Below are 14,692 nucleotides of genomic sequence, written 5' to 3' on the forward strand. Positions count from 1 at the left end.
TGAGTCTCAGTTTGACCACTTCCTAAAGAGGGAGAGAGTTTCATGCCCCTGTTCCTAGCCTGGGCTGTCCCACCAGAAGCTCAGGGACAAGACACTTTCAGCCCCAGAGCAGGCTCTGCCTGGCAGGGATGGAAAGAGAGAGGCTCTTGGTGTGTTCCCAGAATCACCTGTGAGAGCAGGGGCTGCTGCCTCTCTAACCAGAGCCCAGCTTTCCTCTCTTTATGTTCCTTCTCGAGTTATAGACTGGGGTCCAGGACAGTCCCCCCCCCCCTCCAGCCTCAGTCTCCCTTCGTGAGGATGATGAAGCTGCTGGCAAGCAGCTCTGGTACCCGGGGTACTGGAGCATGTCACTTCCGCCCAAGCGGCTATAGCCATGCCGTTCCTGGCACCGAGGGAGCAGTGATAACAAAGAGTGGATTTTGCTTTAGGCCTCCTTCCAAACAGCTTTTTTTTTTTTTTTTTTTTTTGGTTTTTCGAGACAGGGCTTCTCTGTTTTTTTGGTGGATTCCATGCGCAGTTCTGTCTCACAGCCCCACAGCTCAGGAAATGAGGTGATCATCAGGGCAAGAAAGGAAGGGGAGGGGGATGCGGGCTATTGGGCAATTGGGCTGCGCAAACACAGGAGGTCAAAGATTGCACCCAGCCAGCCCGCTCCGGACATAAAGGGGAGCGGGTCACAGAGAAGCGGTGCAGAAGCGGGTTAGTCTGTGTTCCCCGCTCCTCGCCACACACACCGGGAGGATGAGGTCCGCCGTGGGCGCCCTGCTGGCCTGTGCTGCCTTGGGTGAGTGTGGGCTGGGAAGGACTGTAGATTACTGCCTGCACGCGAAAGGCTGAGCCTGCCTTTTGCTTCTCCCTAACACATCTCCATCCTTCGATAATGTAGGAATAACCTTGACTCAGTCGTCTGGGGCCCGGATTCCTTTTCTTATGCACCTTGTGCGGTCGCCCCTATGTCCAGTAATTTGCAGATATGGTCTATGATAAGGTAGAAAACTTTTAACCAGTTTACCTAGGTATTACCCTGAGCCGTCTAGTGTAGTCCAAACAGCTTGGTGGACAGTCAGGACTTCTGGGATCTAACTGTGCTATCCGTTCACTGTCTGATGTCCCTTGGATGCCTTTGGCGCTGGTGGCTCAGACTATGGTGTGGGATTCGAAGCCAGAAATCTTGAGTTCAAATCTTGCCTGTACTTCTCCTGTGCCAGGTGCAGTTACAGCACCTGCCTCGGAGGGTCAGGTGAGGGTGAAGTCACAAGATCCTGCTGATTCCTCTCCAGATGGGGTCTCATTGGACTGTTGGAACCTTCTAGTCTGAGCTATTTGCCTTCCGTGAACACTGTCAACATGGGAAAGGCTCCCATGCTTGTCAACTCAGGGCACCTCATGTGCACAGTGGCACATGACGAGGGACAAAATTTACAATTTAGATTAAGTAGTTTGAAGCGCTAGGGAGGTGGTTTAGGGAAAGTCTGCTATTCAGTTTCCCCCTGGTCAGCGTGGAATAAAGGGAAGGACTTGGGGCAGCCAGTCTCCCTGTTGTCCTTCCCTATCCATCCTCACCTCGCCCACCTGACCCCATCCTTTGTGCACTGTGGACCTGGTTGAGTCAGTAAGTCAGCCCTGCTGAGTTGTTCCATAGGGAACAGATGTGATGAAAGCCAGGCCTGACTGCCAAATCTCATGGATGGTATCTCTCCATCACACGGATTTTAACAGTGACACAGTTGGGAAGGTGGTTCAGTTGGGGAGATGATTGCCACGTAAGCATGAGGACCTCAATTCAGAACCTTAGCACCCATGGGAAAAGCTGGGAAACTTAGCACACTGGGGAAACAGAGACAGGAAGATCCCAGGGACTTAGGGCCAGCCAATCTAGTGGAATTAGCAAGGCTCAGATTCGGTGAGAGATCCTGTCTCAAAAACATCAGGCAGCGAGTAATAGCAGAAGACACCCCATATTGCCCTTTGGCCTCCATGTGTGCCTATCTGCACATGTGTGCGCACACACCACACACACACACTCGCACACACATACACCCATTTATAGAAGCACGTGCACACAAATAATGATGCACAGGATTGTCTTTAGCTATTTCTCCAAATGGAGACAAAAGTGGGGTAAAGCATCGAGGGAAGGTTTGGTAGAAGCAGAAGCCGTTGAGTAGAAGGGAGTTCCTAGCTATTTCTAGGCAGAAGGTAGTTGAAAAGTATCACGGGGGAATTCACAATCTAACTGCAGCCCAGAGAGAGGCAAAGCGCAGAAGATGGTTATCTTCCTCTGTGGTCTGGCCAGCAGACCTGGACCGCTAACAAACACGGTGAGCTCGGACAATCACGCCTCACTTCCGGAGTGCAGCTCTCTCGTTTCTGAAAGCTGGCATTCCTTCCCCCGGATCCTCGGAGTTGGAGCACAGAGCCTTGGGTCAAGGTGACTGAGAATGGTGCTCACATTCTGGGGCCATGATGGAGAGGCAAGGGTTTGGGAGAATTGTGGGCTGTCATCCTCAGCTCTCCCAGAATCCCTCCAAGCAGCCCAGGGGTATGTGGGAAGAGGAGAGGCCACTGGGATGAGCCACCTTCTCTGTCCCCAGCATCAGAAAGCAGCAGAGCCCTGTGCTCTGTCATGACCACCAACAGGAGTGGGATGACGGTGCGACAGAGGGGAGGTGGCCAGCAAAACACTTCAGAAAGTGGCGCTTTCTCTCCCCTGGCACAGGAAGTGGGTCCCTTATGCCTCTGCCTTCTCTCCTGCAGGACTGTGTCTGGCTGTCCCCGACAAAACTGTAAGATGGTGCGCAATATCAGAGCATGAGAACAGCAAGTGCATCAGTTTCCGTGACCACATGAAAAACGTCCTTCCAGCCGATGGTCCCCAGCTTGCCTGTGTGAAGAAAACCTCCTACACCGATTGCATCAAGGCCATTGCAGTAAGTCCCGCTGCCTCACAAGGTAGAAAGGCTGCAGGGGTTGTTTTCTTTAGTCATTGTAGAACATGGAAGGCAGGTGGGAGGCTGATGTGGGAGGCAGGCAACCCCTTGCTGCCCTTCAAATCACATCAGAAATGGACATAGAAGAAATCATGGTTACTGTCCATAGGAAGGGGGCAGTGCACCCTGAGAGGTAACTGCTTAGAGGCACTTAAGTTCTATGAACTTGGGGTGGGGGGAGCAGGCGTCGAAAGTTATTGTCTAACTCTGCTGGGAAGTTCTCTTTCTCTCTCCTCCTCCCTCCCCCTTTCTCTTCCCTCCCTCTGTCTCTGTCTGTCTCTGTCCATCTCTTTCTCTCTCGTGTGTGTGTGTGTTTCTAGGGATTGAGGCCAGGGTTTGGGGAACGCGAGGCACACACTCTAACACTGCATTACATCCCCCCACTATATAGGTTCTAGACGCGTCTTTGGAAACATGAGTGGGTGTGGGGGGCAAGAATTAAGAATGGTGACTGCAGGTGACCGTGGACCCCTTTGCTTTCCTCTCTTCCCTCCTTCAGCTCTTGTACATCCGGGCTTGTCAGTCCCTCTTCTAGCCAGGGAGCTGCAGGGTTGGTTACCTTTCCCCTCGAGGTGTCCACAACCTAGTAAGGAGACGAGAGAGGATTGCGAGTGAGAGAACTATTAGTGTGGACAAAAGGAAAGAAGAGTGTTCCAGCAGGGACGCACGGAGAAAACGTGTCGGCCCCTGTTGTCAGCATCAGTCTCATTGAGAAGGAAGCGATGAGGCTAAAGTTCAACCGATGACCCAGGGTAGGGCTCCCTGCTAAGAGCCATGGTGCACACCAGGAATGAACAGCACACTCAAAGGCAGCGCCAAGCTAGTGTGAGCTGTAGGTAGGAAACCAGAGAAACCCAGCCTGCTCTTTGGGGGAACAAGATTTGTAATTGTGAGTACTGCCAGCAGGGGGAGTACTGGGCTCCATTCCAGTGTCGGTAGATTGGACACTTTATTAAGGGGGGGGAGTGCAGGAACTCAGGAGTTAGGGGAATGAGTGGGTGAAGATTGCTCACAGTGAACCCCGTGAACCTGGTGAGGCTAGCAGTGTTGGCTGACTGGCAGTTAGATATTTAGGGTTCCATTCCACATAGAGGTGGGGAGACAGATGCCATGTTCTTCCTGATAGATATCTATCGAAGGAGGTGTGTGTGTGTGTGATCTGTGTGTAACACTTCTGAGCTGCAACAAATACACAGTTACACCCAGAAGCCTTATTTTTGCCATAGAAAGGGAGAGGAAAGCCTGTCATTTATTGTACTCCCAAAGAGAGAGGACATTTTTCCTGAAGGTGTCGTGCAGAAGGAGCTCCCCAGCACAAGTAGACAATTATACCAGAAATGAGGGTGTGAGGGAGACCCTGAACCTTGAATCCTCCTGCCTGTGTCTACCAAACTCTGGGATAACAGGTGTGAGTGACCATGGCATGCTAGCCCCTACTGTTTCGCGGGCCCAGGACTGTAGGGGAACGCAATGAGCCCCGAGTCAGTGGAGAGCCAAGTGCCTTCAAGGATTTCATCTTTCTCGGAGGCAACTCCACAATAGCATCCACAGAGGAGCTGACAGGAACGCTCAGAACACAAGGGTCTCTGATGAAAAACCTTTCTGGGTGGCTGAGCATGGAAATGAGATATAAAGACCACCTAGAGGTCCCTGAGTGCTGTATACAACCGTGTCAGAACCTATAGTACAGTGGCTAGGCCCGCCTCTGGAGGGGGAGGGACCCTTTCCCCAACCAAGCCTGCCAGGCCAAGCCTCTACAATTGCTGAAAGTAAATCCGCATTAGGGTATTTTTGGTTAGGTGCTGGACAGACACATCATTGGGAAAAGAGAAAAAAACGGAGTTCACATTGCAGAGCAAATGTGAACGGTAGCGAAGGGGTCTTTTGACAGAAATGGAATCAACGCATGCTAGCAGGGTTGGATGTGTTCTTGTTAGAGTTGGGGTTTTCTGGCCCTGGATGCATGGGCCATCGCTGTCCCTCCCCATCTGCTATGGCTTAGGGAGGCCTTCTTTGGAAGCAAGGGCTTCATTGAGGATTATTCTCTCTTAGGGAAGTGAAGCAGATGCCATAACCTTGGATGCTGGTTGGGTGTATGAGGCAGGCCTGACGCCCAACAACCTGAAGCCTGTGGTAGCGGAGGTCTATGGGACACCTGAAAGTAAGTTCTCCCAAAGGACCCAGGAGCGGTGTTGCGGTTTTGTCCCCTAGGAGACATTAACTCTCATTTCGTAGGCAGGTATTAGATATTAGACACTAGCAAGCATTCTCTTCAGGGAGTCAGTGAGGAATGAGAAGATCTTCTAGTCCTCCAGGCACAGATGAAAGCATCTGGAGACTCTGGGCTGGTTGAAGGCCAGTATGGACCTTCTGAGTCAGGTATCCTCACTGGACAGAGAGCAGCCTGGGGTCCAGCTTGGTCTTCATTGGATCTGGTGATGTGTCCAAGCTGGAGTGTCGGGTGCCATGGACATAGGAGAACCCATCCAGTGGCACACAGTGAGAGCTCAACAGTCCAAGGAGTCTTCTGAGATCACTCTGACTGTCCCTTGTCACCAGAGGACGTAAAATACTTTGAGGGAGGCAGCGAATGTGAGCCCCTGTTGTTATAGTTCCATGTTCCCGGTGGCTTTGGGTTGGTGGGCAAGAGCAGGGTAAACGGAGCATCCTTGACCCTTGTGCAGGTGCTTCTCGACCCTGTGTTTTCCTGAGATGATGTTACAAAGGTTCCCTCAGCTTTTAAGCCAACGGAGGTTCCTCTGACTTCTTACAAGCCAACTGCACCTAGGTTACCCCTGGGTCTCTCTTCCTCGATCAGAGCCAAGCCCTGATGAGCGGTGCTTCCCTGTGCTATGTCAAAGTACTCCATTCACACTGTCCCCTTTTAGAGCCACAAACCTCCTACTTGGCTGTGGCCGTGGTGAAGAAGGGTTCTGGCTTCCAGCTGGACGAGCTCCAAGGCAAGAAGTCCTGCCACACTGGCTTGGGCAGGTCTGCAGGATGGAACATCCCCGTTGGCTTACTTTTCTGTAAATTTCCGGAGCCTCGCAGTCCCATTGAGAAGGGTAAGCTGTCACCTCTCTTTCTGGATATCCTGTTAAGGTCACGCAGTCATGATTAGTCAGGCGGGTAGACTGAACTCCAAGGTGGTGGCGAGAAGTCGAAACATCTAGAGTGGCAGGTCCGTGGTACCAGCTGCCCACGGGGATGGCAGCTGGGCCCTTTTTGTCGTTGTGAGCTCCCAATACCCCAGCAGAGGCTGTCCTGAGGAGGGAAGGAAAGGGCAGATGGGTTCGCAAAGGATTTCCATATTCACAGCAGCTGCGCCTGCTCCCCACCCCCAGTTCCTGTCTGGAGACGTGATTCACTCTAATAAAGGGTGCTTTGATGCCACCTGCTGGGCATGAGGTTGTTCCGCACCTCTCTAGGCTGTTCTACTTCCCCGAGAGGCGCCCTCTTTCGGAAAGATCTGGGAAGAAAGTGGTTGGACAAAGGTCGAGGGCTAGCCTTGGATAGCAGGAAATACGGACTGGTGTACTTCGGAGGGTACCTGCAGGGCAGAGGTTTACCTGTGCCTGCTTAGAAACCCTGCTCAGCGCGTGCAAGGCGGAGCCAGGAGTGTGCTTGCTGGCTTCATCGCTTCTCTGAATCGCCTTAGGAGCCCAGGCAGGGGGGCATTAATGGCATTGTGCTTACGCCTTGTTGTCCACTTCTTTGTATCGAGCAGCTGTGGCCAGTTTCTTCTCGGGCAGCTGTGTCCCCTGTGCAGATTCGGCATCCTTCCCCAAACTGTGTCAACTGTGTCCAGGCTGTGGCTGCTCCTCTCTCCAACCGTACTATGGCTATGCAGGCGCCTTCAAGTGAGTTGAGATGACCTCTCTGGTGACCAGTGCTGAAAGTCCTCAAATGGCGGTTCTTTGCTGACCTAAAGCAGATCCTCACCTGCCTAAAGTCACATCTAGGGAGCTTAAACTTCTCCCAAGGAGGCAGGGGTACAACCTGGAACTTTCAAGGCTAGGCTAGCAGCATTCCCTTTCATCTGATGTAATAGCTCAAGCCCTGTTCTAGGAGTCTTCTCCTCTCTCCCTCCTCGGAGCTCTTGCATCTGGCTGGTGTCTCCTCTCATCGAGCTGGCCAGCATCTGAAGGGACTAACACACCCCTTGTGCCTGGGGATGTGACAGAGCCTCTGCCCCTGTGACAGAAGTGAACCATGCTTAATGTACTGGACACTCCCCTGTCCCCAACCCTTTTTAAATTATTTTTACACATATTTTGATCATATTATTTCCCTTCCCCCAACTCCTCCTAGATCATACACACACATACACACACATACACATGCACACCACCACCACCACCACCAACAACAAAGGTCAAAACAAAAGAAACAAAAAACAAACCAAACAAAAAGCACATGGGTAAAAAAACAAAACAAAGCTTGGAGTCTGTTTTGCATTGGCCAACTATTCCTGAGACATGGGGCCTGCCCTGAAGAAAACTGATCTTCCAAGAAAGCAGCAGTTGCAAGTAGCTTCCTTGTTAGGAGGGGAACTTTGTGGCTGGTTTCCTGCTCTCTCTTTTTATCTCGCTTATACCCTGAAGTCCACATAGCCAGAGTAGAAATACCATCATTTTCTGCACTAGAGATTTGAAGCATTTTTACATTAAAATGTTTTCACCTTCTTTTTGCCGGTTTGGGGTAGAAATGGAGGGGCATTTGTCCCGTGTGAGCTCATCCCCCCTCTCAGCCATATTCCAAATGTCAGCAGACCACCAGAGTCTTTGTTCCTGTGCTTCTTTCCCACAGGTGTCTGAAAGATGGAGGTGGGGATGTGGCCTTTGTCAAGCACACGACCATATTTGGTAAGTGATGGGAAAAGCCTGGCAGGTTTACTCCCCTCTTTTGTGGTCAGTAGGTGAGCACAAGCTTGCATAGTGTTTCTACCATTGCTTGAATTTCTACATGGGTAGAGACAGGTGCTTTTGGGGTCTCCACCTAGATTATGGGCCCCTTTCTACCACTCAAATCACACAATGGCTCTTCTTCTAGGGAAGAGTTGCCATAGCTAAGGTTTGGAGATTGGTCTGGCTGACCCTGGCCTGTCAGCCATCTTGCTGAACTCAGACTCATGGGATGGAGGGTGCCATTGCTTCCCTAGTCCCCCCCAAACCTCCATGCCTTCATCCTGTTTCGGGCTCGTCTTCCTGCCTGTTCCTCGGCCCTCAGAGATCCCTCCAGGTCCTTCAACTCCTGCTTTCTCTGGTAAGAGGACTGCAAGGGCGGGAGGGGCTCACCTGAACTTTCCCTCCTCAGAGGTTCTGCCACAGAAGTCTGACAGGGACCAATATGAGCTGCTCTGCCCCGACAACACCCGCAAGCCAGTGGATCAATTTGAGGAGTGCTACCTGGCCCGCGTCCCTTCCCACGCTGTTGTGGCTCGAGCTATGGACGGCAAGGAGGACTTGATCTGGGAGATCCTCAAAGTGGCCCAGGTATTCCCTCCCCGCCCCCATTCTCTCCCCTACTTACACCTCCGTGGTCAGATCTTGACATCTAGACATATTAGAACAGTCCTTGTGTATGTTCAGGAAACAGTGGGGACTGTGCCATGTGTTACAACCTCTTCCACATCCCCAGCTGGGACGCCTTGTAGGGTAGCAGGGGCCTCCTCTGGTATCAATATCCACCACGAAGATGGACACTAAAAAACAAATCCTGTACTAGCTCAGAATTGAGTATAATAATGGGTCATTTATTTAGTGGTTAGACTCACAGATCACAGTCCTCTGCTCAAGTGGGAAACAGCAACCGAATCTAGCAGCTAGAAGACGAGGGCAAATACACACTTTACATGGGCAATTATAGGATAAAAGGCCATGCCCAAGTGGGCGGGTAACTTAAAGGCTACTGGCTGAAGGATTTCTTACAGCACACAGCCTTTTGACCAGTGACACATTTTCTATCTAAGGTAGGCCCTTAAGGCCCAGAGAAAATCTCAAAAGGCTCCCCTGAAACCCAGAAGGAAAGAGCATCTCTCTTTATCTCCCCACTCCTTGACACACACACACACACACACACACACACACACACACACACACACACACATGCATGCACACACATCCTGACTGTAGAGGCACTGACTTCCCCCTGCCAGTTCTGTCTCTTGGCTGGGGTTGGTTAAGACAATTGCCTCTGGTCCAGCCTACTTATCTGTCCATCAAGAATGTAAGGGGCAACCACCCAGTACCAGCCTCCGCACTAGGCTCAGTTCTTGTTCTCGGCTAGCTCTCGGCCACTCCGGAAGACAGGCTCAGAAGCACAGGGAAGGAGACCGTGGGAATGGTTCTTCCAAAGCACTGGATGCCAAAGGTGCTGGGTGATGGAGAGTATGCCTGAATGTCTTCTTTCCTAGGACCTCCAAGTTTCCCGTGGTTTTAAATCAGTTTCCTGGAGTTTTTCCTTGTTCAGTCCTGCTACTTACCCTCCCTAATCCCTGTTGCTGTTTGCTGCTCTGTCTTTTTCCGGAAACAGGAAAATTTTGGCAAAGGCAAATCCAAAGACTTCCAACTGTTCGACTCTCCTCTTGAGAAAGACCTGCTGTTTAAGAACTCTGCCATTGGGCTGTTGAAGATCCCCTCGAGAATGGACTACAGGCTGTACCTCGGCCACAACTATGTCACCGCCATTCGGAATGTACGGGAAGGAGAGTGTAAGTACTCAGGAAAAGCCGGGTGCCCCCAAGGAATGTGGGGAGCTAGGCAAGGTCAAGAAAGCAGCCAAAGTCAGCCTCTCCTGATGTTCCTATTTCTGTCTCTTGTTTGTGAGCCCAGGGCTGGAGAGATGCTGGGTAGCTTCCGCTATGAGAGGGCATGGAGATCACCTAGGGCTTTAAAGGCTGTTCACATTTTAAATGACCTGGGTTGGTACTAGTATCATTTCCTCTGCATAACTCAGGGTATTCCCACACCCTTTATGAAGCCAATTAGACTATTACAAAGTAAATAACTCAAAGTTTCTGCAGATTGCACCTGTCTTGTCAATACTATAGTCAACACAAGCCTAATGAAGCTGTAGGTCTAGGGAGGTTTATCTCGCCTCGAGTTTTACTGGGGCACTGGAAGTCTGCCTGGCCATTTATTCATGCCGTGGATATCTGTTGAACTTCTAGCCACACACTCTGCTAGATGCTGGACTTAAAAATGCGTATGAGATTCTGTTGTCCTGGAACTTTCAGGCCAAGGGGAGGACAAATGTTTGAGAGATGGTCACACTACTGGACAACTAATCACAAAGTGAGAAAATGGAAAATAGCAACAGCAGTAAAATAGTGAGTGAGGTCCTACAGAAGTGAAAAGCAAAGTCAAACAGACCTTCCTGGCCAAGGGTTGAGCCCCTGAGAGGGAGTGATCTGGGGGCCAAGCCTAAAAGATGGGCATATGTCCATTTATCTGTCTGTCTGTCTTTCTAGCTATCTGTCTTTTTGCTGGACATATTATAATGACTCCATGATAGCACTGCTTAAGTGGGAGGGTGCCCTGGTGAATGGCACGGTGTGTCTCTTTCTCTAGCAGGATTTACATTTCCCCCATGTGAAAACCTATGGCAAACCATGAACGCAGAAATAATTGATTAGTTAAAAGTGCTGTTTGAAAGAGAAGGGAGGGGGCTGGAGAGATGGCTCAGAGGTTAAGAACATTGCCTGCTCTTCCAAAGGTCCTGAGTTCAATTCCCAGCAACCACATGGTGGCTCACAACCATCTGTAATGAGGTCTGGTGCCCTCTTCTGGCCGACAGGCATACACACAGACAGAATATTGTATACATAATAAGTAAATAAATATGAAAAAAAAAAGAAAGAGAAGGGAGAAAGAAAAGTGGTCAGATGTTAGGGTGCCCTGAGGCTAGAGAATCAGCTTTTCAAAAGAAAAGAAAAGGCTGGGGTCTAGAGGTGGTTCAGTGGTCAAAAACAAGTATGGCCTTTGAGAGGACCCTAGAGTGTCTCCCAGTGCCCATATTAGACAGCTCACAACTGCCTGTAACTCCGGCTCCAGAGGCTCTGACACCCTCTTCTAGCCTCTGAGGGTACTGTACATGCACAAACCCACATATAGATACATACACACATACCTAATTAAAACTAAAGACAAATAATCTTACCAAAGAGGAGAAGCTGAATTTAAATGAAATTAACCAAAGTTGGTCGACTGTCTCCCGTAGATGATTATGAGTTCCTTGAATGGGATCTATTTATCTCCTTTGCAGGAAGCAGTCCACAGCATTGACATATCCCAGACAGCAGCTGGGGTTGTCTCTTTCCTGACCTCTGGTTCTTCTACTTGAACTCCAGGTCCAGAAAGCCCCAGCAGCAACGTGCCAGTGAAGTGGTGTGCCCTGGGTCACCACGAGAGACAGAAGTGTGACGAGTGGAGCGTGAACAGCGGAGGGCAGATCGACTGTGAATCGGCAGAGACCACCGAGGACTGCATTGACAAGATTGTGGTATGGCCCTTCTGCCTGTCCGGGCCAGTGTTCCCAACACTGGCCAAGGCGGCAAGTGTAGCTAGCGCGGTGTGGAAATCCCCTTTTTAGAATCCTTGATTTCATGGTCTGAGCTCAGCTCCCCAAGAGTTTCTAAGCCTTAGAGTTTGTGGGTCTGAAGGGTGCCTCCAGGTTCCTTTGGCTCTTTACATTAGCCCACTGGGAGGGTAATCCCAGCCATGTCCTTTTGAGAGGACTGAGATCATAATTTGCCCTGATGAGTGTGGAAGGCCTCGGTTTTGATCTCGCAGGCAAGTACACATCTGCTTAATTGATCAAAAATCATGTTCCTTATTTTCCTATACAGAATCTTCAAAATCCTCAGCCTGAGAAAGAAGAAAATAAGAACCCCTTGTCATCATATAACTCAGAGAAAACCCTCTTATTGCAATAGTGTCCTGTAGGTTGCTTAGCGCCTCCCCCTTCATCATGTCTTATAAGCCTCTCTTGATTTGGCATTTCTGTCTTAGAGAATGAGCTGAGGTTCTGCCTCAGCCTGGCGAGGGCAAGGAAGCTCTGAGCTTTCAAGCCCCGAGTGCCCCTCCCCACAATCTGGCTATTCTTTAAGTTGAACCTTTCCTTGTTACTCTAGTTGCTACTGTAGCTGCGGCTGATGATGGTGGTAGTATTTGGAGTCAGGGACTCAAGCAGCTGCTGTTGGTCAGTTCCTGGCTGAGGCTGAGCTGCTACACCCACAGCATTCTGCTTCTATCTCTGGCGTGTTGGGCTCATGTACCACTATGCCATCACCTAGGCTTAGGGTTGCCCAGGACAAGACCTCGGACCTCGGGCATGCTCAGCTGGCACTCCACCAACTGAGCCCAACTGAGCAGTAGTTTCAGTTGGATCTTTGATATCAAACTCGTAGTAAATACATGGAAACAAAGTAATACCTATTGACAACTTGCCACTGTCAACTGATCCTTCTGAAGTTTCTCAGCTCTGCTTTTGAGCCCTTAAAAACAACCCTGTGCTTTCTAAGCTCTCAGTCACAAAGCAAAGCAGACCACCAACCCTGCTCCTCTGTTGGCATTTTAAAATATGACAGTATTTTAGTGGCATTCCATTTCATTGTTTTGCCTGAGTCGAGGCAAGAAAAATCAAACCAAATTAATGCAGAACCTGCCAACTCAAATCCTGAGTCTATTTAAAGGGATGCTAACGCCTGGGTGTGCCTGACCGATCACTTGGGGGGGGGGGAGTCCAGTACCAACATCTATAGTTCTCCTGGCTTTATACCTTGTGCTGGGAAGGACTTTCAAGGAGACAGTCTAGAAGGGCAGGTGGCACAGGAAGTAGCAACTCTCCATTTGTTGTGACCTGCTTTCTTTGCAGAATGGAGAAGCTGATGCCATGAGCTTGGATGGAGGATATGCCTACATAGCAGGCCAGTGTGGTCTAGTGCCAGTCATGGCAGAGAACTATGGTGAGTGTGCTGAGTGCCTGCTTCTGTACTTTCTTCTTTCTGGGCTATGGCGAGGGGAACCACAGCCCAGTTTATCTCAGATCCCAGTTTATCTAGCCGTGAGAAAGTGTCTCCTGCTGAGACCCTCTGTGGTTGGTTTCTCTTTTTCACTCTTTTTTTGCTCTCTGGGGGGCCTGCCACCCAGCTCTCAAATACGGTCTTATATTACTTATGAATGCCCAGCCTTAGCTTGGCTTATTTCTAGCCAGATTTTCATAACTTAAATTATCCCATCTACCTTTTGCCTTAGGGCTTTTTTCCTTTTCTTATTTCTGTAATCTTACTTTCACTCTTTCTCCATGGATGGTTGTGTGGTTGGGTGGCTGGTCCTTTCTTTTCTCCCTTGTTGATCTCCCTCTTCCCCATTTTCTCCTCCTATTGATTCTCTGTGCCTGCCAGCCCTACCTATTCTTTCTCCTACCTTGCTATTGGCCGTTCAGTTCTTTATTAGACCAATCTGGAGTTTTAGACAGGCAAAGTAACACAGCTTCACAGAGTTAAACAAATGCAACATAAAAGAACATAATATGTCTTTGCACCATTAAAGCAAATGTTCCACAGCATAAACAGATGTAACACATCTTAAAATAATATTCTGCAACACTCCTCCCCAGTCTCTGGGACTCCCTCACCTAGAATCTCCACAATTATCTTAAAGAATGAGGGTGGTGGTACCATCCGTCATCCCTGCTATGAGACTTCTGGTATGAAAGGGATCCCACTGCAGAGTCCATGTGGGATGTCTGGAAAGTCTTGCAATGTCCAGCACTCCTGCTTTTTCCACTGCCTGTTGCAGGACGAATACATTCAGTTAACATCCACTGCAGGCTTGGCACACAGCGAACAAGACACTTGAAATGCGGTTTGTGAATGAACCCTAGAGGTCCAGCACCCAGGTGAACTCGCAAAATCTGGAGAGTCTTGCCTTAGTGTCAACCAGTGATGTGTGTAGTTTTATCCACTCTTTTCCTTGTTGGTAGCTTCATGAGATGGGCATGATCTTCCAACCTATACATAAATGTTTAATGCTGTATTTTCCTTCCTCCAGATAGCTCTGATTGTGGACAACTAGAAAAAGGTGAGTTGAATCTGGCAATCACCTTGGAAGGGAAATCCTCATTGTTGGGGGAAGTGGTTAGGCAAGTTTATAAGTCAATGGAGAGACACAGTTTCGGGATGCAAAGTGCTGTGTGAGGGTCAGCACTGATCAGGAGGGCTGTGCTTCTGCACTCCCCGTGACTTAGACATGGGGCTTTTCATTTCATGTTTAACATAGGTATTGTCCTCTGTTAGGACTCATGGGAGGATCCAGGGATTCAGAATTTATGAGTGGTTTAGAATCCTGGAAACAAATCTAGGCTCTTCCCATTGCTTCCCTCCATTCTGAATTAAAGTCTTCAGAGCTTTAGATGAGAGTTAGCACAGCCAAGGAACCCTACTGGTGTGGTCCTTGCAGGACTGAGTACAGAGGGTCAATATCTAGATACTGATATCTAGGAGTGTGGACTTTTCTGCCCATCCAACCAGGCTGGGCCCAGAAATTAGACTAACCAGACGAGGGCTCTGATTAGGGATAGATCTAAAATGATGCAAAAGAGTGAGCAGGAGCCGGGCGATGGTGGCGCACGCCTTTAATCCCAGCACTCGGGAGGCAGAGGCAGGCGGATCTCTGTGAGTTCGAGACCAGCCTGGTCTA

The 14,692-nt window shown here is 49.8% G+C and overlaps 1 protein-coding gene across 1 annotated transcript in view; it reads left to right on the plus strand.

Moving 5' to 3' along the window:
* Window positions 1-574: 574 nt before the first annotated feature.
* The window catches only part of LOC101984712 (serotransferrin), a 25,778-nt gene continuing 11,660 nt past the window's right edge, over window positions 575-14,692 (plus strand). The window contains exons 1-11 of the mRNA XM_013354017.2: window positions 575-784; window positions 2,758-2,930; window positions 5,043-5,151; window positions 5,879-6,055; window positions 6,718-6,850; window positions 7,800-7,855; window positions 8,307-8,485; window positions 9,525-9,702; window positions 11,341-11,492; window positions 12,867-12,957; window positions 14,045-14,074. Of these exons, the coding sequence (XP_013209471.1) occupies window positions 742-784; window positions 2,758-2,930; window positions 5,043-5,151; window positions 5,879-6,055; window positions 6,718-6,850; window positions 7,800-7,855; window positions 8,307-8,485; window positions 9,525-9,702; window positions 11,341-11,492; window positions 12,867-12,957; window positions 14,045-14,074 (1,321 nt within the window). The 5' untranslated portion in view covers window positions 575-741. The remainder of the gene's footprint in view (window positions 785-2,757; window positions 2,931-5,042; window positions 5,152-5,878; window positions 6,056-6,717; window positions 6,851-7,799; window positions 7,856-8,306; window positions 8,486-9,524; window positions 9,703-11,340; window positions 11,493-12,866; window positions 12,958-14,044; window positions 14,075-14,692) is intronic.

Source organism: Microtus ochrogaster, unplaced genomic scaffold (genome assembly GCF_000317375.1).
Source record: "Microtus ochrogaster isolate Prairie Vole_2 unplaced genomic scaffold, MicOch1.0 UNK24, whole genome shotgun sequence".
In the NCBI taxonomy this organism is placed as follows: Eukaryota; Metazoa; Chordata; class Mammalia; order Rodentia; family Cricetidae; genus Microtus; species Microtus ochrogaster.